The 20,918-nt window shown below is 40.7% G+C and overlaps 3 protein-coding genes across 4 annotated transcripts; 2 read left to right on the top strand and 1 right to left on the bottom strand.

Moving 5' to 3' along the window:
• Positions 1 to 3,717: 3,717 nt before the first annotated feature.
• Positions 3,718 to 6,791, top strand: cbx8a (chromobox homolog 8a (Pc class homolog, Drosophila)). 2 transcript variants are annotated; one of them, XM_084677802.1, is made up of 5 exons: positions 3,718 to 3,976; positions 4,100 to 4,143; positions 4,534 to 4,625; positions 4,732 to 4,798; positions 5,296 to 6,791. In XM_084677802.1, exons 2-5 carry the CDS (start codon positions 4,123 to 4,125, stop codon positions 6,151 to 6,153), a joined length of 1,038 nt encoding a protein of 345 aa, XP_084533928.1. In that variant the 5' UTR covers positions 3,718 to 3,976; positions 4,100 to 4,122; the 3' UTR covers positions 6,154 to 6,791. The 2 variants fall into 2 exon arrangements, with proteins under 2 accessions (XP_084533928.1, XP_084533927.1); XM_084677801.1 differs by having other exon boundaries at positions 3,721 to 3,976; positions 4,560 to 4,625; positions 5,296 to 6,790.
• A 3,623-nt stretch (positions 6,792 to 10,414) lies between these two features.
• On the top strand, positions 10,415 to 14,264 carry LOC146253554 (meteorin-like protein). Its single transcript, XM_084678330.1, has 4 exons — positions 10,415 to 10,545; positions 11,052 to 11,449; positions 12,655 to 12,714; positions 13,927 to 14,264. Exons 1-4 carry the CDS (start codon positions 10,442 to 10,444, stop codon positions 14,262 to 14,264), a joined length of 900 nt encoding a protein of 299 aa, XP_084534456.1. The 5' UTR covers positions 10,415 to 10,441.
• A 4,072-nt stretch (positions 14,265 to 18,336) lies between these two features.
• aqp8b (aquaporin 8b) lies at positions 18,337 to 20,736 on the bottom strand. Its single transcript, XM_084677741.1, has 5 exons — positions 20,483 to 20,736; positions 19,863 to 19,989; positions 19,352 to 19,566; positions 18,630 to 18,764; positions 18,337 to 18,379 (listed from the first exon to the last, which is right to left on the bottom strand). The coding sequence occupies exons 1-5, from the start codon at positions 20,734 to 20,736 to the stop codon at positions 18,337 to 18,339; spliced, it is 774 nt and encodes a 257-aa protein (XP_084533867.1).
• Positions 20,737 to 20,918: the final 182 nt, after the last annotated feature.

Raw genomic sequence — 20,918 nt, 5'->3', positions numbered from 1 at the left:
GAACCATTCACGGTTTCTTAACCCATTGGCCTATATGTTTCAGTTGATATTGATGGAAAATCTACCTAGGCTAGACCACGTCGGAAGCATACAACTGCCCTGCTTGGTCAGTCATTGTTCAACGTGTATAGGCTATATTCTATAGGCTTAGCCTATACTGTTCTTACTCTCATTAGCCCCTTTACTTTTTCACGCATCGAAGGGAAGGCAGAAAAGGAGACAGCCATTTTCTACTTAACCCATTCAACATCAAATGTTCTCTGTGCCTTTGCTAAGGAAATGGTCGCTCGGTGTAATGCGCTGAGTTAGAGGTGTATAGCCTCATAATTTACAGATTCAGATATGAGATGTAGGCTAATAGGCCTACATATAATACATCAAGGTAATTCTGGCCACATGTCAACTGGGACATGAATAATGCATAACCTACAGTTGAAAAATAAGTCAAAAGAGTCAAACAAAACTAGGCTACATCTGCAACCTTTTATCTCTAGGCTACCTAAAGCAAAAAGTAAATTCCTACAAAATTATCACTGAACATGCCATCTTTAACTGTGCGCTAACGCGGTCGTTCAGTCGAGTCAAAACTCGCATCGCTTTACATAGGCGAGAGGCAGCATATTTATAGAACAAGTGTGATGTTTCACATTCCAGGTTTATCTTTTTACAGTGCGTCCAAGCATTTCACCCCCATGAGCGTTAAAATTATTCAATGACTGACCAGCTTTCTAAACAATTCTCTTATTGTAGATGGACTAAAGTGTGTAGGCTAAATGAAACCAACACTTGATTTCAACTTTGAATATTTCCCAAACATGTTTTCGACTTATGACATTTGACTTGTGCAGTTCTGTTTCTCATAAAAGTGTCATCATTTTGGCATAATTTTTCTAATGAGACTTGCAAGGATAATTATTGCAAAAAGGCCTCGGCCAAGCCATTATCAAATCACAATATTGAAGCTATAGCTATAGGAGCTTTTACTCAAAAGTTTTGCCAGCAAATGGGCACCCAATATGTTAGTGGTTTTAGTTTGTAGATTTAGGAAAACAGCAATAAAACGCAAGCGGTCATAAAAGCTGTCGCCCAGAAACCGTAAGCCGATGTCAAATGTTTTCACAGCACTGGCTGTCGCCATTGCGGCACTGCCGTCAAAGTGAGACCGCAATCGTCGACGCCACCAAATAAGAGTCTTGCAGACTGTGTTGTGCTAATCTCTTCTAAGCAAGAGACGGTTATCTTGTGATAGGCAGTGACTTGTCTTGGTTATGCATAAAGCACGGAAATGTCGCTCTGGTGGTTGAGCCAGTATCAAAATGGTGGTATGAATTCAACTGCAGACGCATCTTTTGGCCGCACCCTTTGTCTGCTGTTTCGTAAAAAGCGAATAATAAGGCGAATGAATCAAGGCGCAGAAAGTATTAAAGGTCGCTTATATGTAGGCCTACATGTATTTGATTAATAATCGAGAATTATTTCGACGTTCTCTTTTACTTTACATTCTGTCGACCAGGCGCTCAGCAACCTCTCTCCATAGTGTATGCGATTGTGTAGTTAACGCACAACAATTATTGACATAGCCTACTATAGGCATGTGTATTTCAAGAACATTTGATAATGGATGGAACCTAATGGAACCATGCACCAATTTTGTTGATGCATGTTGTATAGAATTGCAAACGCAGGGCTGAATGTAGCCTATCCTTCCATTAATCCGCCATGTTGTTAAAAACTCACACGGTAATTGTGTCCTTATTGCTACAAAAAAATCGTAATATTTAAGTCATACCCATCAACAAAAATTAATAACCAATGTAGTCTACAATTAAGTCAATTGAGACTGCTCTGTAAATATTAACAACATAGCCTGTACGAGCCTATGCCAAGTAATTTAAAGATGATTTTCCATAATGTAAGCTATTTACAAGTGAACTTTTCTCTTAAATTGTTCCCATAAATACCTTTTGCATACCCCAGTCCATTTATCGGTTATAAAATATTGTATGGTTATGCTGAGCCTATTAATTAGGCTATATTTGGTTTTGTGACAGTGTGAGTATGGGTCCTCTTTACTTATCCATAAAAGTAGGTTACAGGTAGTCTAAAACTCTAGGCTACAGAACCTCATCGAAATAAAATAGTAAAGGGCAAATGTTTGATTGTAAATCATTTAATAATGTCTCCGCTGTATTGCAGCAAGATAGAGGCGATGACAAGACGTCACGAATAAAAATAAGATAAGGAGCTCTCATGCAAAAAATAATAACATAAAAAATATATAGTCTTATTTTCGGATAGCTTGTTCAAAGATCACAATGGTCGTAAATTATTATTAATAACAAATGTTATTCATGTTATCCTGCGTTAGCCTACATCTTATATTATTTAAGCATTGTCAGCCATTATTTAATAAATGTTACTATATGAAATTGCTTTTAGGCAATTCATTATTATAACTTGAGATATGTTATTGGTATATTATAAAAAGTAGGCTATTATTATTTATTATAATATGCACTATAATTGTTGCTATAATGGTTTGTGTTTTTAGGATTGTTGTTTTATATTAGCCTTTGAACAGTTTATGACAATGTTTCAGAGAGATTAATTGAAGTAATAAGCCTTAAACGGTTGTAATGCTTCAATCAGTCTTTATCGAAAACAATCCAGTGAAAATACGGAATTAATTTATTTTGTTTAGGCTATATGTTGTAGCCTATGTTTTGGAGGAGCATGAACTCCAGTTAAAGAAGAATATATTTTATTGCAGAATTTAAATAGGAAATCATATCAATACGAAGTGAATGTCAATGATAGTCCTAACATCCAATTCTGAGAAAATATCTTTGAACTTTCTTCTGGCATTCTGTCTATTGTAATCATAGTCTAGTAGTCTATAGGCCTATAGGGCTCAGAGAGCAATTAAACAAAAAATACGTATTTCTGTATAAGAAATTAAAGTGACAGCGTAATAGCCTATAGGCCTATTAAATGAATACTAGGGCCCAGGCTATTTACAAAATTTCAGTTTGATCATTTTTTAGTAGGCCTATGGCAAAATTGTGTCAACGGTAGGCTTTAAAGGGAAAAATAATAACTGTCACTTTAGTCTTGTGATGAACCTTTCATTTCACATGAGAACAAACGAGTAGGCCTATAAGCTACATTTGACAAATTGTAGTCTAGGCCCTTGGTGGTTGTTGTAGCCTAGGCTTCAACCATATACAGGCTAGAGAGATCAATCAAACGACTGGCGCCTAAATACGGGCTGGGAGTCCAAGTTCAATTGTATTGTTAAATGTTTGAATAGGCCTTCCTAATTAATAGGCTATTCGATAGGCCTACCTTATTCCATTTTCAAGTGAAGGAATAGGCTAAATAAATAAAGCGTTCAGACATTATGAACAACAGTCAATGAAAATGCACATGATGATATAGGCAAGGCAACAGTGAAGGTTTAGGCTGGTCAATTAATTCGCTTTTGGTAAGCCGGCGTATCAGCCCCTTAAAACTATAGTTAATGCTGACAAAACTTGTGAATCTGCGAACAAATTATTTAAATTATTGCGTCCTCTAGGCCTACACTTTTCCAAAAAGACCACACCAAAAGATAATTTGTTGTAAAAATGGAAGAACGGAGATAAAATCTAGGCTACGCAATAGATCGAAGTAGCCTACACATTTGAGATTCAAGTAGGCTAAAGTTGGGCGACCCCCTTTAGCAACTCAGAGCACGTAGCAACAGCTGAGCTAATGTGCTCAACCAGACAAGGTCCCAGCGACTGCGTGCCTGGCAACAGAAAGAACGTGATGACGTCTTCGTTGGTCTGCGTATTATGGGATGTGTGGAATTAAACAGCGAGAGCAGTGGAAAGAAAAAAAATATATAAACGACATTGAAGTAAACATGGAGCTGTCGGCTGTTGGGGAGAGAGTCTTCGCTGCCGAGTCCATCATTAAACGACGTATAAGACGGGTATGTAGCTAATTTTTCTACACACATCCGTGTTTCTTCGTATAGCGCAACCATTTGTCTGAGCACATTTCACTGACATAACGTCGCCAATAAGTAATACACTGTATGTGCTGTTACTTGCAGGGACGATTGGAATATCTTGTAAAATGGAAGGGCTGGTCTCAGAAGTGAGTAAATATAAACGCCGCCTTGGTTTGTCGTTCTGTAAGGCAGCAGAGCTTGAAGCTTGACAAAAGCGTTTCAGTGGTTGTTAACGTTCCTTGCGGTGTAGGCTAGGCGATAAGCAAGCATTTAGGTTACCCAAAGTCCATGCACGTAATGTAGCCTATAGTTGTGCGTAACGATTGGCTTTTGGAATCGCTTTTGCATGTAGGCCTACGGGACATGTAGACGCAAAAGACGTCCGTTTTACTAGCCAATCATTTGCGCACCAAACGTCCGTTAGTAAAAGTCCACGACGTTTTCTGCTTAGATAATTGTTAATTATTTATTTTCAAATTTAGCCTTCAGTGCTTTTAATTGCATGAATATGCACATATTTGGGAAACCTCTTATAGGTCCGCCGTATACTTGTTTTGGATAGGTATAGCACCTGGGAACCCGAGGAAAACATTCTCGATGCAAGGCTCTTCACAGCATTCGAGGAGAGGTAGAGTTTTGACAGCACCGCAGGGCAAATTCAACTTCCAGCCCATACGCTGGTTAGTCAAATGCTATTAAGTCTGTTTAGGTCTGATAACATATTTATATTACAGGGAACGTGAGAGGGAATTATTTGGGCCGAAGAAGAGAGGGCCCAAACCTGAAACATTTCTGCTGAAGGTGAGAGAATACACTGCGAGCAGCTGGACAGTTAAGCATCTGCAGTTCTGTCAAGCATTCTGACTCCTCATGCTGATTGGCTGAGGCATGAATGAATAATCTTTTAATGACAGGAAACTACACACCAAAGTTTTCAAATGAGATGAAAGCCCACAGCTTCTGTGAGTTGTTAAGCTAACTTTTAACACAGGCTACAATAATGCATCCATCATGGAAAACGTCTTTTAAGTCTAAACATACAGATGTCTCTGAAGTGATATTAATCCCATATTAGTATGGTTACATTTATTCAACTTCATATGACATGATACGCATTTTAATACAATAATAAAGCCACTTGACTTGACTGTGATCAGTTTGGACCTCTGCAATCTCTTAAACTGTTGTGTTTCCAAATGTTGTTTTCTGACGAGATCAAAATATATAACATACAATTGGGTTACCTTTCAAGTGATTTCAGAAACCCAACTCTTAATTCCTGTTTTCTGTCTCTCCAGGCCAAAGCTAAAGCAAGAGTAAAGACATATGAATTCCGGAGAGAAATTCCAAGGGGTATTCAAGTTTCGTACCCTGTCCCAGAGCCAGTCTTTACGCCAAGAAACCGAGAGGGGTTAAGAGCCGTTGTCCCCACAATATTTCCTCCAAGCACCGTCAACAGAGGGGAGAGTGTGCGTGTAAGACCCTCGGGGCCTGAGAGAAGGCCTCGACTTGCCTCTCAATCCTCATTCAGGGTGGAGGAATTTGTTAATGTCCCCAAAAAGAGAGGGCCAAAGCCCAAAGTACGCTTACGTTTTGACATCAATTCTGACAGCTCTTCAACTGTACCTGTAAATAAGAGCAGGTTGGGGGAGGTGGCAGAATATGGTCTGTCGAAAACACCAAGGCATTATCCTCATGAGGAAAAAACTTCAAATAAAAGCGTTATCCAGCTAACACGAAAGTTTCAAGAAGACACAACCATCACGCGAAAAGCAAGCAGTGCGCAAAGGGAAGTGGGGACTACATCCCACTCACGCACCTTGAACCGAGACAATGGACACCCCCTCATGGCCGAACCTGAACATCAAAGCCACAGGACTAACGACTGCCCAGGTGCCATATCTATTCAACACCCCAAGTTGAAACACTTATCTAAGAACTATCGACACAACAGTGATTCCATAAATCAAGAACAGTCCACCGTAGTTGCCAAAATACCTGAATCAATTAACGTTGACGAGCCCTCAGAGGTGTCTTGGACCCCATGTCTGGGCAACTTAGAGAAGGTGGTGGTGACAGATGTGACAACAAACCTTTTGACAGTCACCATAAAAGAGAGCAGCACGGACCAAGGTTTTTTTAAGCCTAAAAGATAAAGTCTTGTTTACATCAGTTTTTGATATAAGATCAGAGATGTATAATTGCAAGAACCTTTTGTTGGTTATGTTGCCTATATTTAACATATAATTATAATTTGTTACTGCCTATAGCTATAGGCCTTCTGTATAAGCTATGTATAATAAGTATTTAATGTTAAATGTAGCCTATATTGACCAAATTAAACTACCGAGTGATTTAATTGACTATAGGCCTACCTGGTAAAACTTGTTTTCCTGTCGTGTTCTGCATGCTTAACATCTTGACCTTTAGGCCTTTAATGAAAGATATAGGCGAATATCCATAAATAGCAACCATATCAACGAGTTACCCTTTTCGAAACAATAGGTCGCATTCTTGTCCTATATTGATTACGAACTCTTATGACCTACATGCTTCACAATCGGAAAAATAGGCTATAATGGTACTAGATGCCTTGCATTTTTAGAACAATGGTTATAAAAAATTTTTTATAGAATATCTGAAAATGTTCGTCAAGAATAATGCCGACTTTTGCCCTGTAACTTCATGCTTAAGTTTTAACAATGAAATTGGATCTTGGCGATGGAACTTTTTCTTGGACTCCCTGCTAAGTGTGTCAAATCAAAACGGCAAAGCTGTGAAATAAACTGATATTATTAAGGTTATAGCTTACACTGGACTTCCTGCGCATTATACACCGATAAGTTAAACTTTCAGGATTTAAGACTATAATTTTGCATGCTTTTCAGAACCGTTCTGATTTTTAATTGAAATCTGCACTTGTTAGTCATGTGTAGGTTAGGCTATAGCCTATGTCGGCCTACAGGCCCGCATTCAATTTTAGGGCCTAATACGACATCGATATTCCATGGAGAATTGCTGCCCCAATACCTTTTGAGGTTGCAAACGGTTAGTCCTGTACAAGAGAATCGCCATGTTACCATTGCATTGCATTGGACGACAGGCCGATCAATTTAGGCAACGCTGAAACAATCGCCTGTTAAAATCGAAACGTCAATTGAGACTTTTAAAAGTAAATACAGTTTTCACAGTGTCACGTCAAAAAATACATAACTTTCCGGCTGCATCTTAAATATAGGCTACAGGGAACTTAAGATCGTTTCACTTAGCATCAATCTCATCAAATTTTGATAACAAGATCGGCCATTACCTTGCTTTTTACTTTAGCCTATGCTGAATCTGGCATTCATGCAGCTTGTATTTTGATTCATGGGACAAGCGCGTCAACTGCAACTGACGAAAATATCAGGAGACTTGCCTATCTAGAAAAGTGCCAGAAACACGACTGATCAAAGGTCACAGCAGTACACATGTGTTTATAAACAATTTGACAACAAATTGATCATTTCACCCTGTGTGGTCAAGTCTTTCACGCAGGTGCTTTTTTGCGTTTCAGATGTTCAGACAGACCTGAACGACATGAATAGGCCTAGTCGGCGCAGGTCTTGCATGACGAAGCATATGTCAGATATAGGCTGTCGGCGTATACCCATTCAGACAGCAGATTCGGTCACACCGGGAGGAGCCTACAAAGCCACTGCAGGGTTATTCTTTTTTCAGTTGAGTTACAAAGCATCTATTCATTTTACCCTCCCAATGGAACCAGGCACTGAAGAATGCACGTGACATAAAAAGTTTAACCCAAAATTGGCCTTATGCAATCAAAATAGGCACTTACTAAAGCACGGGTCGGTACCGACGATTTAGTCTTGTCTTCACATATGAGAGATGAAAAGGGAATGCGAAAAAACGATACAATTGTTAGCTGGGGTAAGCCTATATTTCGGAACCATGACAAACCAACAACTGAAAATAGATTTCAATGGTATTTGATGCACCATAAGAATGTGGAGGTAAGCTACATGTTGATCAAGTTTTCAGTTATAGGCCAGTTGAAATACTGAAATCCTTCAAGCCTTGCATCCTCACCAGCAAATAGCCTATACTTATCCCGCAGTTGTGAAAAGATGATGCCATATGAGTGCAATTTACCCAAAAAAATAGGCCATAAAAACCGCACAAGCCTTATGATCTGTCTCTAGCCATACCAATTAGGTATTAGACTATGCAAGTCTTCTACTTCCACACAGAGTGCTAGACATCCAGACTCCCGCAAGATGTCGCCATGGACGTGACTTTGACTGGTTGGGGCTCAGTTTGATAAATGAACGATCCATCCTTCCACAGCGTCTACGTGTAGGTTCATTAACACGATTCGATTTGTTGAAATATGAGTTTGAAACCCTTTTTATAATTGCTTAACAACATTGTATTTTAAACAATATCACACACATTGCTGCACAAGGAGGGCTTTTTTTGTATTTGTAGGCCCTAACTGTCGGTATTTTGACACTTAACTTGCCAGATATGCGTGATGTGAGCCTACATGCCACAACTAGATGAAGCCAAACGCAAGAGGAATAGGCCTACGTCTAAACTTGTCCCGTTTTTGTATATTAAACAATTAGCCTACATTTGTGGAAATTGTGGAACCCTTCCATTTACCGACATTCTAATCCTTATTTTTCAATGGTAGTTCCATAACAAATACTTTCATGAGGCACTATTTTGAGATCTTAGTCTCTGCAGTAGCTACCTAGAGTGAATACAGATAAGGGACACTTCCTGAAAAATAGCTTTGTACGTCACCTTTTGTCATGAACGTATTATCAAAAATGATACCTTTATGAAAAGCTTAAAGTCTACCTTAAATTATTCATGAGGAAAAAACATGAAAGACCTAACACAGGAAGAATGACCCTTCTTTGAATCTCTGCTGACCAAACCCCAAATATTTTGATGCGATATTGGTAAAGTTGGACACCTGTCAAAGTGGGACAGCATTCTATTTAAGCATTAAATGCAAGTTTTTTTAAATACATTTTATATTATAGTATAGGCTACTATTAAGTATAACACTCAACTTCGTTATTCGAAATACAAATCTGAGGCTATACTTTTATGCACTCTACTTATTCAACATTCTCTTGATCCCTGCCCTTATCTTCTCTTTCTCCTTCCTTATCTTCCTCCCTGTAGGTTTAACCGTTCTATCCTGAAATACGTTTTTAACTGTTTTACAAAAAATAAGTTAATTATAGCCTATCCCAAAGTAGTTACACAAACTCCTTTAAAAGGATTATATTGGCTGTCCTAGTTTACCAGTAACACTCTGTCCCACTTTGGCTGTCAATAAAAGCATTCAATTATTTTAAATACATTTCAAGATTTCCTGCTACACTTTTACTTATTACCAAAATATATGTGGTAACTACAAACCCTCAACCAAGTTTTACTTTCACTATATTTGCATCATATTGCTATGTAATTTCACTTTTCATAGATTTTGGAGATCCTGGTGTTGAAAAGACCCATGCCACTCCCCAAAAATGATATCACAAATATAGAAGCCAATTCAGCCCTTTACCCCCCAAGGATGAACTCTGTAATGAGTTTTGATCAGTATTTACACAAGACACAGATGATCAAGCTTTAAGTCTCCCAATTTACCCTCTGTCCCACTTTACCTATTTACCCTATAATGCTATTACATGTCTAAATGTGGATTGGAAAGTTATGGATGGACTCAGTATGGATAGAAATACGTGGGCTACAGCCCCAGGAGTTAATCTGGGGTACACTATCAGTGACAAAACATTACTACAGGATAATACATTATTAATTTGAAAAAGTCTAAATGAGGAAAACGCTAAAGAAATCAACCATTGTGGGATAGGCCTACTTCATTCGATAGTGGCCTACTAAATACTGCATTAAAGCTGTTGAGAGTCTGCACGTTGGTCCCGCAAAGCAACAGATGGCTAGAGCCTTTCCGGATTGTCTTTAAAGAAAGCTAAAACAAAGCGACAATGAAACTTACAGCGTTAAATGGACTGGCATTCACACTGGCAAACATACTATTTTAAATGTGGCCATGCACTTACCACCAGTGAATTACTCAGTGCTTTACAATCATTTAGTTTAAACTTACTTACTAAGTAACCTAATGTTTTCGTTTTGTAAAGTGTAATTTCTGAAATTATTATGATAGAAATCTATATATCCCAGCCTACGCTTGAAACGTTTTGTGACCCGCAACGACGACCTCTGACGCACGCGCCCAAATCAATGACAAAGGTGGTATGATGCAGTGAAAAGTCACATCCATAAGTTATCACAGCAGCGGATAGGCTCACATTCAAATAGCCTCTCTGTCATACAAACAAGTCTGGGGATTCATTTTGTGCTTGGGGATGTTTTATCACCAAGTTTACTTTGGTGATCATGTTTATGATGGTGGATACAATGTCACTAAAGCCGGTCTTTTTAGCTTTACTGTGTTTATACTGGCGACAGTGTATGGCTGACCTGTGTAACTGGAGTGGAAGGTGAGACTTAAACTTAAATGATTCAATAGATTAGAAAAATGTATTTTTATTTTCAAATTGATTCGCAGTAGAAATTAGACGTGCGTATAGGCTATGTGTGGAATGGGGGTTTTAGCTGGCAAAAGGCAGTCGTAAGTTGTATTACCATAGTTAACTACATGATTTCAGTTAAGAATATTTATATGTTTTAAACATAACTATATGTTTTAATCAAAACAGATTAAATTGTGTTTGCATCAAACATCCGATAGCCATAGCTTTTCCGTCTGAATTTCTTGACCTATTTTGGTTGGAGTTCGAAATAATCTTTGGCTCGGTCTTTCGCTTACAAGCAAACCTATGTAGCCTACCTAGTATCCTATTTTATCTAACCAGAACTATCTGTTAAATAACCGCTTTTCTTTGTTATTGAGTAGCCTATGCTAGATAGAGTAGTCTTGATTTGAGGCTGTTGTAATTGTCCCAGACATAACAAGTGTCCCATCTCACATGTGCTCTGTATCCAGCGGTTTGGCTCGTGAAACTCACTCTCGGACGGTGCAGCAGGTGCGGCTGCGCTGCACAGAAGGGTCGGTGGAGTGGGTGTACCCGAACCAAGCTTTGAGGGTTGTCCTGGAGCCCAATCTTTCATCTTCACGCCACACAACAGTGTGCATTAAACCGTTCCGCAACTTCCGTGGCGCCAGTGTATACATCGAACGTGGTGGGGAACTGGATTTGTTGTTGGCTGATGAAGGGCGTCCGGAGCAGGTGTTCTGTTTTCGGGCGGATGGACCGCAGAAATCAGCTATTTTTCTTCAAGCCAACCTGGAAAGCGATATCAGCCGACGGCCCGTGGGCTTCAGATACGAGTTGCTTGGAAACCGGAGTACAGCGCCAAACCTGGGCAAAAGTGTGTTGCAGAGTGGGTATAATTGGGATATCATAATTATGTGTCCATCCTGTTCTAAGCTATTGAAAGGTGTGAAAGGTAAAATTGTATCAAATACAGTAATTTTACTGGCTTAATCATTAACAACCTTTCATTTAAATTACTATGACACTATACATAAAACCAGTGTACCAGCCATGTAAAAGGGTACTATTGTTAAACGTGTGAGGTGTTTCGGTTGTGGTGGAGGGGCTCTGAGGATTAGGTGCCAATTTCAGAGCCCAAAAAGTCAGTTCATTATTCAATTAAAGACTGACTCCAATTGCACACGGCAGAGCTGGCAGCTGCTGGCCAGCCTGGTGTTTTGTCTGGCTGTCTGGTGTCTGCAGGGGACAAAGCAGAGAGCACAGAGTTGTGAGCAGGGAATCTGGAGGGCACTGGAGGGCACTGGCCTGAATTGAAATAGCAAACACTTTTTGGATTCTACAGATGCCTCATGTGTGTGTGTGTGTGCCTGTCTCAAAAGAATGATGTAATTCTCTTGAGCCCAGTTGTGATGTCTGTTTATTACATTTGTTAACTATGTGTGTGTGTGTGTATGTGTGTGGAGTGGAAAGGGGGCTGGTGGTGGTGGTGGGGTCCGATGTAGATTACTGGTAGCTGACTTCACCAAAGGGTCATTCAATTATGATGGTATTATGGGAGTCAGACATGGAGGTCAAGACTAATGAAGGCCTTTGATCTGTAATAAATAGTGTGAATGGAGCTGTGATGCATGTCTGGCCCATCTGACCCTTGGTTTCTACTGTAGATGAATCAAGTCTGGGAGAGATCGCAGGATCTCCTGGTATTCTCTTCAGTCAATGGAGAGTGTTTGCTTTTGCCAATTGCCCTCTGTGGACAAATAAAAAAGGAAAGTTGAAAGTTATATCGAAGGTTGATTCTTGCCTAGTAATCAGGTGTGTTGTAGTTGGTGGTTTGAAAGTCAGTGAAACTCCAACAGCTAGGGAGGGAAGGTTGAAGGGACAATCTCAGGCTGAATAACAGACTGTTACGTGTGATTGCGAGAGATGGTCAGTGTAGTGCATGATTAGTGTACTAATGTACAGTGACAGTTAAAATGGGATAAGGGAAATGGGACTGGTAGACAGACTGTGCAGCATTTTCACCTCTGTCCACCAGCATACAGTATCTCATTACCCATGATTCCACAAACCTTCTGTTCTTTTATCCTATAGCTGCCTGCCGGCCCTGCAACAACACTGAACTGCTTCTTGCCATCTGCACCAGTGACTTTGGTACGAATCTTTCATGTTATTTACCAATATCTCACTATTCCAAAGTTTTTCTCTTTTTTCAAAATTCATATTAAAGATCCTGTAAAGTGCGATTGAAAATGAGTTTTAAGTTCATCACACCACAGAAGAATGTGTTGTTAACTATGAATCCAAATTCAAATGAAAAAGAAACACCGACAAGTATGTTAAATTAGGCTTTGAAATCGTGAGAAAATCAGCAGTCTTTTCTGCTTGAGACTGGGGGGGCGTGTCGCCTGAAGGAGCTGAAAATCTCCGCCCCCTCGAATGTATTCAATTTAGCAACAACAGCAACACTAGCTATATCAATTCCAGATATCAGAACAGACCTACCTGCAGTCTTTGAGTGTTTTATGTATTAATTACTTTGTCTTTGCATCGTACCAGCTGAGTAACAGAATGCTGAAAACGGAAGAGAAACTGTTCAACGGTCTAACTCCACATTTCAGTGCAACGTTTTTGCGTTTTGAACATGCTTTCAGGAACTCATTTCACACGTATATAATCTACTGAGAAGCAAATCATGGAATTTGCTTTACAGGATCTTTAAGAAAAAATGCCCAGATCCCTCTTCTCCTGAGGGCTGCTAATTTATGCAACAAAGACTGCTTGCAAGGGAAGGGAGAAGAGGGTAGTGGAAGGGAAGGGGGTGGGGGGGTTGGATGACCTGGTTTGTTCCCAAAGAACTGCACCCGTGGCTGGACAAGATGGGGCTGAACAGATGTGGGGGGCTGAGGGAACACAATGGAAGGCGCACAGGCTTAAGACAGCAACAGAGCAGAAGCAATAGGCCCATTGAGTCCCAAGTCCATTTATAGCTTGACTCTTGTGCCCTAATGTCACAAATCGTCATCATGGACTTTTTGATGAGAGAAAATAGCTGGCTAATGAAAGTGTAAATGGTTGTAGAGGATGAGTGGAAGGCATGGGAGGGATTATTTTGTGTAGAGAGTAGAGATTTGGAAGGAAGTCTGAATCTTAGTATTCTCTCACTTCCACAGCAAAATCACCAGAGCATCTATCGGTCTTTATCTTTGCCTCTTCTGGATATTTTTCCATTCTCTGTAAAGGACTGTGTTTCATTGCACTCACAAAACTATACTCTCTTGGAAGTGGTCGTAGATGTGTGCAATCAACTTTTTTTGTTTCAACCCTGATCCCTGGTGACTGTTTCCTGCTTTGTTTTTGCTACAGTTGTCCGTGGCTCCATCAGAAGCGTGTCCCATCACAAGGAGCGGCAGACCTCACTGGTGGAGATCTCAAAAGGGAGGATGTTCCGCCAACGCAGTGGGGTGTTTGAACGAGAGACGGCCACCGCAGGGGCAACCAGATCTGGGTCCTCCTGGCACGGGCACATCCACACCCTTCTAGAGTGCCATGTGAAGCCAGGGGGTGGGGAGTTCCTCTTTACAGGGTCAGAGCACTTTGGGGAAGCCTGGTTAGGCTGCGCCCCACGATACAAAGACTTTCTGTCTCTATACCACAAAGCTCGGAAGGCCCGTTTGAATCCCTGTGACTTCCCCCTGGACTGATCGTCACTTCCAGAGCCCTGCTGTCTGCTTAAAAACTATATTTACTCTAAATGGAACACAATCCCCGGAGTCTCTCTACTGTGACACCACAGGGTGACTTTGTTCACTTGCTACAACAACGCCTGTATGCCATTGCGGTGGCTTTGGCAAAATCAGCAGGGACCAATCTGATGTAGACCTAGGGCAGAGGTCCCGGTGGGGGTGAGAGCGAAGGGTTCTCCTGAGGCTGTGCCTGCTTCACTGGGGGCGTGGCAGGGGGGACACACACGACTTAGAGAGCCTGGGCCTTTGTCTTTCTCCCCTCACAACCCACTCCCCAGCAGCCGATAGAAGGCTGGACGGCAGCTTTTCTTTGTACCTTCTTCTGCTCTGACTGCTGCTCACTTTAGAGCCTACGTATCAGAGTTGTCCCCTGAACAGATATACCAATTTTGTGGATTTGTGTCTCTTCATGAATAGATAGGTTTTTATTTACACCCATCAGTGCATTTGTTTTGTTAAAACATTTTATGGATGTAGTTGATGTATAATTATTTACTTATTATCTGGGTTCCAAACAGGGTAAAGATGATGTTCCTGGAGCACACTATCAGTTTGTATGCTGACAAATATAAAAAAGATGCTTCAATCTCCAGAAGAATCCAGGATTTAACATTGATCATTACATTGTGTGAAATCTTTCCCTATTTTTTACCCTTTACAAGGAATCTAAGCTGTAATATGTAACACTTATCAAACAAAATAAGTTGAAGGGCTTGAACAGATATTGTAACCGTCATGCCTAATAAAATACATTAAAGGAACTGAACAGATACATCTTGAATGGAAATGAAAACATTGGGTCTAATTGGATGGAAAGTCCTGAATCCCCCCCCCTTACCCCCCCCCCCCTGTGGTGTAGCAAGCCAGTGAACTGAGCAATGCAGAGTGGGGTTTTACAGAAACACTGGGTTAGTGAATGAACAGGCCTGCTTTTCTTCAACTTCATGATAAATCTCTCTATTCCTCCTTTATCAAGCAAGTTAATGTAGAAACCGTAGCAATGTTTTCATTAAAAAAAGTTGCAATGAATCATGGCAGATTTATATGTATTCGACATTAACAGAATTATGATTTAGATCAGCATATAACACTGTTTTACCAAATGTTCAGGTAAATAAATAATTTGGCTTGAAAACATTGCTATCCAAAATATAGCACAATGTATGCCATCAAAAGTCTAAATGCAAAACAATTAGAAATATAGCTAGCTAGCTAGGGGTAATGACGTTTATAGCAGCAAAGTCTCAAGAACAAGGCATTACAGTCTTACAAACACAAGATCATTATCTGAGGCCATTGTGTCTTTTTACACATCTGGACTGCTTAGGACACAGGAATTATTACTTCCGTTTTCCATCGTAATGCATATTCTCTTTTAGGAGGAGAATAAGGGTTTTGATTCAAGTGTTCAAAAAGCGTTATTTTCTTGCCATATTCTCCAATCAACCAAACACCTGATGGAAATGAGATAGGTGTACCATTAAATGATATACACATGTCTGTAAGATAGCCAAAGCAATGATGGGGATGAACCAGTTTTCTAAAAGGGTGTGTTGCCCTTCGATCATAGCTTGGGAAATAAAATGGACAGATGTGGCTTAGGGGTTCTTGAGAGCTCCCAAAGTCTAAAGCTTAGCCCCTCCCATAAAGGAGGAACAATTAATTGACTTTTAAAGCGACTGCTTTTTCTGCCTATTCCACACTTCTCCTTGGCTGAGCAGGATTCACAAATTACTGTGTTGAACTTTTTATTGGGACTAAATAGGTGCCAATGAAAGTGTAAATGACTGTGGGGTGAATGGGGCCCACACAATGGCCTGGTGGTGACAAGGCCCCCAGCAGACATAATGATCATTGTCACGGCTGCTGTCACCCAGAGACACCAAGGCTCATGAATCCAGACGGGCAAATTCAGTGAGCAAAGCAATGGAGAAGTCTTCTCTTGCTATGTATCTGTTTATGTAACCGTTTTTATTCATATCTTTCCATTTCTCTCCTTCCAATTTCCTCTTCTGGACGGAAAGAAGAATAACAAATATATATATATTTGACCACTTACACATAGTAATAATTTTGTTTCATGACAAATTACTTTGCTTCTGCTATATACACAGTCAGAAACATTTTACAGAATACTTATATTTTCCTCAAACCAGTACTTTGTAGCGTTTTGTGATTGATCTAAATATAATCACAAACTCAAAACATTCAAGACATTTCCATCATGAGGAATATATGACACAACAACGTTTTAAAAACTGCACCCAAAGTTTTGTCCGTTTTAAACTTTGCCTTCCATTGAAAGTCAAGGGGTTTCAATCCCGACCCCTCCCTCCACATTGTCCTGATGCTGGGGGCTGACCATGTCAAATTCCACAGCTGAATATTGTCTTCTCGGCGGGCTTTTCAGCCCAAACAATTCCCAACTCTGGGAATTCCAGCAGGCTCTCATCAGGGGAACTTCCAGGGAGTCCCTGGAGGGCCGAGCTGGGAGCCCCTCGCTGGCCGTGCTTGCAGGAGTCCACCCTGGCAAAGGGGTAATTGGTTTACCCAGGCCCCAGACTGTGTTCTCATGTGGGCCGCTGCTGGGGTGAGGCCATGGTTACAAATGGAAACAGCAGGATCCCCTCCGTCTCTGCTTTAGTATTCAGGGGTCTGGCTATAGAGACCAGGGGATGGAGACCCAAGAGCACAAAGCCAATGTAGAAATGGGACCAGAAATTCAAAAGATTTCCATTTGGCCTTCATTGTATTTTTGTCAAAGCTCCATTTTTCATAATTGGGTTATAGAGAAAGTGATTTTGTTATCTTGTTGTTTGTGTCCTTTCTGTTGATTCATAAGATAATGAGAGGAGAGTTGATTCCAAAGTTGTAGAAATTGTGTTCCTCTAATACACCTGGGGCCTCATGTTTCAAGGATTGCGCAGCTTTCATACCAGAATATGGCGTATGGCCAAAACTCGAAAAGTGCCTACGCACCGAAATATGCACATGTATAAAACGTCATACGCCAGCCGCCAGGTCCTGCGTACCTTTCCTTTATAAATCACAATCAACGTGAGATTGACCGCACGTGAACGAGAAAATATTCATAAATGAATATGCAGATGAATATGCAGATGGACTATAAATCCGCTCCTGAGGTAATTTCTTTGTCTGAATTAATTATTTATTGAATAAACGCCGCACCAAAAATGAACGTTATTCAAAGAAATACGGTAAAATGGCTAAACACGCAACAACAACAAAAAATTCACAGACTGTGAGATCAAGGTTCTAACAACAGAGGTGGAGGCGAGAAAATGTGTCCTGTTTGGCGGCCACGAGTGGTGGCGCATCGTAACAGTGATTTTGCCGTTCGTTTGACACCCTCATGTTTAACAGAAGTTATTAAGTGGTAGCGGATTAAACAGAAGGCTCTATAGCATTTCCTGTTTTGGCATTTTGATGTGATCATCCATATTAATGATCAAACTTTTATTTGAATGTTTTTGAATAATCAACGTCAGAAATGTAGTTGTGGTAACTTTATTTGGTAATGTTGGTGAGTTTCAGCACTTTTCAGTTAGAATTCGCCATGTTACAGAGCCAGACAAGACTTTGCAGACGGTCCGCACATTCTTGCGTCTGCTCAAAACTTTCCAGGACGGCCTACACATTCTCACGTCAAGTAAATCTTTATACATCACAAAGTGTGCGTGAAAACCAGCATACGCAAGCTTTTTGTGCGTACGCAACGTTTATACATGAGGCCCCTGGTTGGCTTTCAGTCTTTCTTTTGTCTTGTATTAAAACTTTAAATGATCATATTGAGTAACAGCCAACATCATTTTTTTCTGCCATTACATTTTAAAAGTGTTGTGTGTGTCATTTGTCTTGCTAAACTCTTGCTGACAAAAAACATACAGAGTGCTTGAAATCTAATTTAAGTTTACAAAAAGTGATTACTTTTGCATCCATTTATGTCTACAAATAACAAGTTGCAGCTATGAACAAACATCTTGGCATGGCAACGTGATTCATTCATTCTTTATTTCAGGATGACACGAGTTTTTTTGTCTCCAAGAAGAAGTCTGAAAAAGGAAATAACAATAGACAAAATTTGTATCCAGGGTTATATAAATACACACAACATAAACACAAGATTGTGATCCTATAAGCATCCATATCATGACGACTACACAGGCTAACAAGCATATGGTTTATGTTGTGTTTGCCAACACTCATTGCCCACCAGTCTCGTGGATCTCCACTGGAGAATACACTACCAGACAGAACTTGGTGACACAGTGAATCTTTCTGGGACCATCATTCTACACCTACCTGACCAAGGCAGCGGCTATGAGGCCTCCTGTAATGGGTCCAACCCAGTATACCCAATGGTAGGTCCAATAGTTAGTCATGACTGCAGGACCCAAGGCTCTGGCTGGGTTCAAACAGGTTCCAGATACATCTCCTCTGTGAAAACAAAGTGAAAAACAATAATTTGTCAATTGAACTACAAGATTTGGTGTAGGCTATATTATATTGTGTCGATGGAAAATTCAACTTGACTACTACACTGTCATGGCTATATTACTATAATATAAACTTCTTCTGTTTGACATGATTATCTTATCGTCATGCTGATAAGTACACACGTGAAACCCAATCTTTTACCTGCAATGGAAAGGAGGATCATAAAATATTAACTTTGAGTCAGTGAGTCTTTTAACTGTCAGTTTATCATGAAGCTATTAACCATTGTTTGACAAGTACTTGATTATTACCATAAACGTAATCATAAATTATACATGATTTGTGTGTTAGTCTTTTCATTAAGCAGTTTTAATTTAGTTGTTACCGTAATACAGTTATGGCCTAATGGAGGGAGGGGAGGTGATTCAACATTATTGTTACAGTGTTTGGATCTATTTTCTACCATCTTATTTCATTTTGGGATACAAAAGTGGTTCCTGAAACAACCATCACATTACCGAACACATCCACCTTTTCAGAGAGACAATGGACAAAGTCGTTCGCCCAGTCCTGCTCCAGTGACTCACCCTGCCAGCACGTTGATTATCACAGTGCAGCCCACCATGAAGGGCACCAGGGGGCTCCTGCTCTTGGCATTGACGGCCCCCAGCAGCACCACCATAGTGATGAGGCAGGTCATGGCCACCTCCCCAAATAGAGCTCCCCACAGCTGTGTCTCGGACTGCAGCAGAGAGAAGGCGGCCCCCTGGGCCCGGGCGTAATTCTCTGCTGGGGTCATGACCTGAGGACGAGGGATCGAGAAAATGGGACATCACAGAATCTGCCATTGATCAAATCCAATAGAAGCAAGTTTTATTTTGTATAGCCTTTTTTACAAGAATTGTCAAAGAGGGCTTCACATATGCACATAGAACTGATGAACTTGCTGTATGTGACAGGAGGCTGAATAGTTTGTATTAGTGGTTGTTTGCATGTCTGGATCCATGTACACAGTGAGAGTCAAAGGACTTGGAGGGGAAGTGAACAGGTGTTGGCATGGATACATGTGCAATACTGGTGGCAATGGTATAGCCTCACCTTGGCCATGGCCGCCCCTACGATCCCTCCTATCAGCTGACTAATGAGGTAGGGGGCTACCATGTTCAGCTTCATGCCTCCACACAGGTATATAGCCAAGGTGAAGGGGGGGTTGAAATGGGAGCCACTGTGAAGAATACAAAAGGTCAGTTGCCTGGGTTGGGTTTTATGAAGTGCTGTTTTACACACTTTCGTCCCCAACTTTCACCTTTGTCAGGAGGTTTGTGTTGAAAGACTAGCTATTTATTACCAACGATTAGACATTGGTAATAGATCAACCCAATAACAGGACAACTCTGAGCACTTTGAGGGTTTCCTGAGGTATCTAAGTTGTCAAACATACACAGTGTTCGGGGAACACAGGATTTATATGTCAGAACAATCTTGTTTTTGGATGGAGAGTCAGCTAGTTCTCGAGCTGTTTTATCTGCACTTCTGAACTTGCATGCACAGATTATGTTGCATTTCTCAACAATGTCGAACATGTGCACCAAAATTATTTCACCCAAGAACTTGCATGTCCTCAGGAGAAAATACCTACACTGCACCAGGATCATCAGGACATTTAAAATATCAAAAATAGATAGACTTTACAACTGCACCCATGAGGTTCTACGTACCTGATCTCAGCCATGCAGGCCACCAGCACAGCCACAGCTAGCCCATGCACCAATGCTGGCTGCAGCCTCCCTGCTGCCTCCACATTCTCTATGACTGACACACACCCAATGAACACAAAGAACATTGTCCCCACTAGCTCTGCCAGGCACGGCTGGACCAGACGCTCAAACATGTTTGGAGGACTGGTCAGTGTTTTCTTGTGGTCCACCAAGGATGTTTCCACATCACTAAGCTCCATCTTCTCTTCAGCCATGTGGGAGTCTGTGTGTGTGACAAGAGACAGCTCTTGAAGTGTGCTGGAGATCAAGAGACAGTGCTGACAAGGAATCGGTGTCCAAATATATCCACACCAGTGCTCTCTAATCACCTGAACTTTGATTAGTCCACAAGGATAGAGAGAGTGGGGAGGGAGTAAAAAGTTTAATCACTCCTTTT

This window comes from Hypomesus nipponensis, chromosome 17 (genome assembly GCF_054491055.1).
Source record: "Hypomesus nipponensis isolate SF chromosome 17, ASM5449105v1, whole genome shotgun sequence".
NCBI lineage: Eukaryota > Metazoa > Chordata > Actinopteri > Osmeriformes > Osmeridae > Hypomesus > Hypomesus nipponensis.
Note: the sequence above shows the minus strand (reverse complement) of the source record. Positions and strands in the feature narration are given on the sequence as shown.

What these genes read in the sequence shown, in the direction of transcription:
- cbx8a (XM_084677801.1), top strand. Translation starts at nt 3,842, where the DNA reads ATGTGTGGAATTAAACAGCGAGAGCAGTGGAAAGAAAAAAAATATATA. An exon ending in TGGAAGGGCTGGTCTCAGAA is followed by an intron (nt 4,144 to 4,559) that starts GTGAGTAAATAT and finishes TGTTTTGGATAG; the next exon opens with GTATAGCACCTGGGAACCCG. An exon ending in TTCACAGCATTCGAGGAGAG is followed by an intron (nt 4,626 to 4,731) that starts GTAGAGTTTTGA and finishes TTTATATTACAG; the next exon opens with GGAACGTGAGAGGGAATTAT.
- LOC146253554 (XM_084678330.1), top strand. Translation starts at nt 10,442, where the DNA reads ATGTTTATGATGGTGGATACAATGTCACTAAAGCCGGTCTTTTTAGCT. An exon ending in CTGTGTAACTGGAGTGGAAG is followed by an intron (nt 10,546 to 11,051) that starts GTGAGACTTAAA and finishes CTCTGTATCCAG; the next exon opens with CGGTTTGGCTCGTGAAACTC. An exon ending in GGGCAAAAGTGTGTTGCAGA is followed by an intron (nt 11,450 to 12,654) that starts GTGGGTATAATT and finishes TTTATCCTATAG; the next exon opens with CTGCCTGCCGGCCCTGCAAC.
- aqp8b (XM_084677741.1), bottom strand. Translation starts at nt 20,736, where the DNA reads ATGGCTGAAGAGAAGATGGAGCTTAGTGATGTGGAAACATCCTTGGTG. An exon ending in TAGGGGCGGCCATGGCCAAG is followed by an intron (nt 19,567 to 19,862) that starts GTGAGGCTATAC and finishes CCTCGTCCTCAG; the next exon opens with GTCATGACCCCAGCAGAGAA. An exon ending in ATAATCAACGTGCTGGCAGG is followed by an intron (nt 18,765 to 19,351) that starts GTGAGTCACTGG and finishes TTGTTTTCACAG; the next exon opens with AGGAGATGTATCTGGAACCT.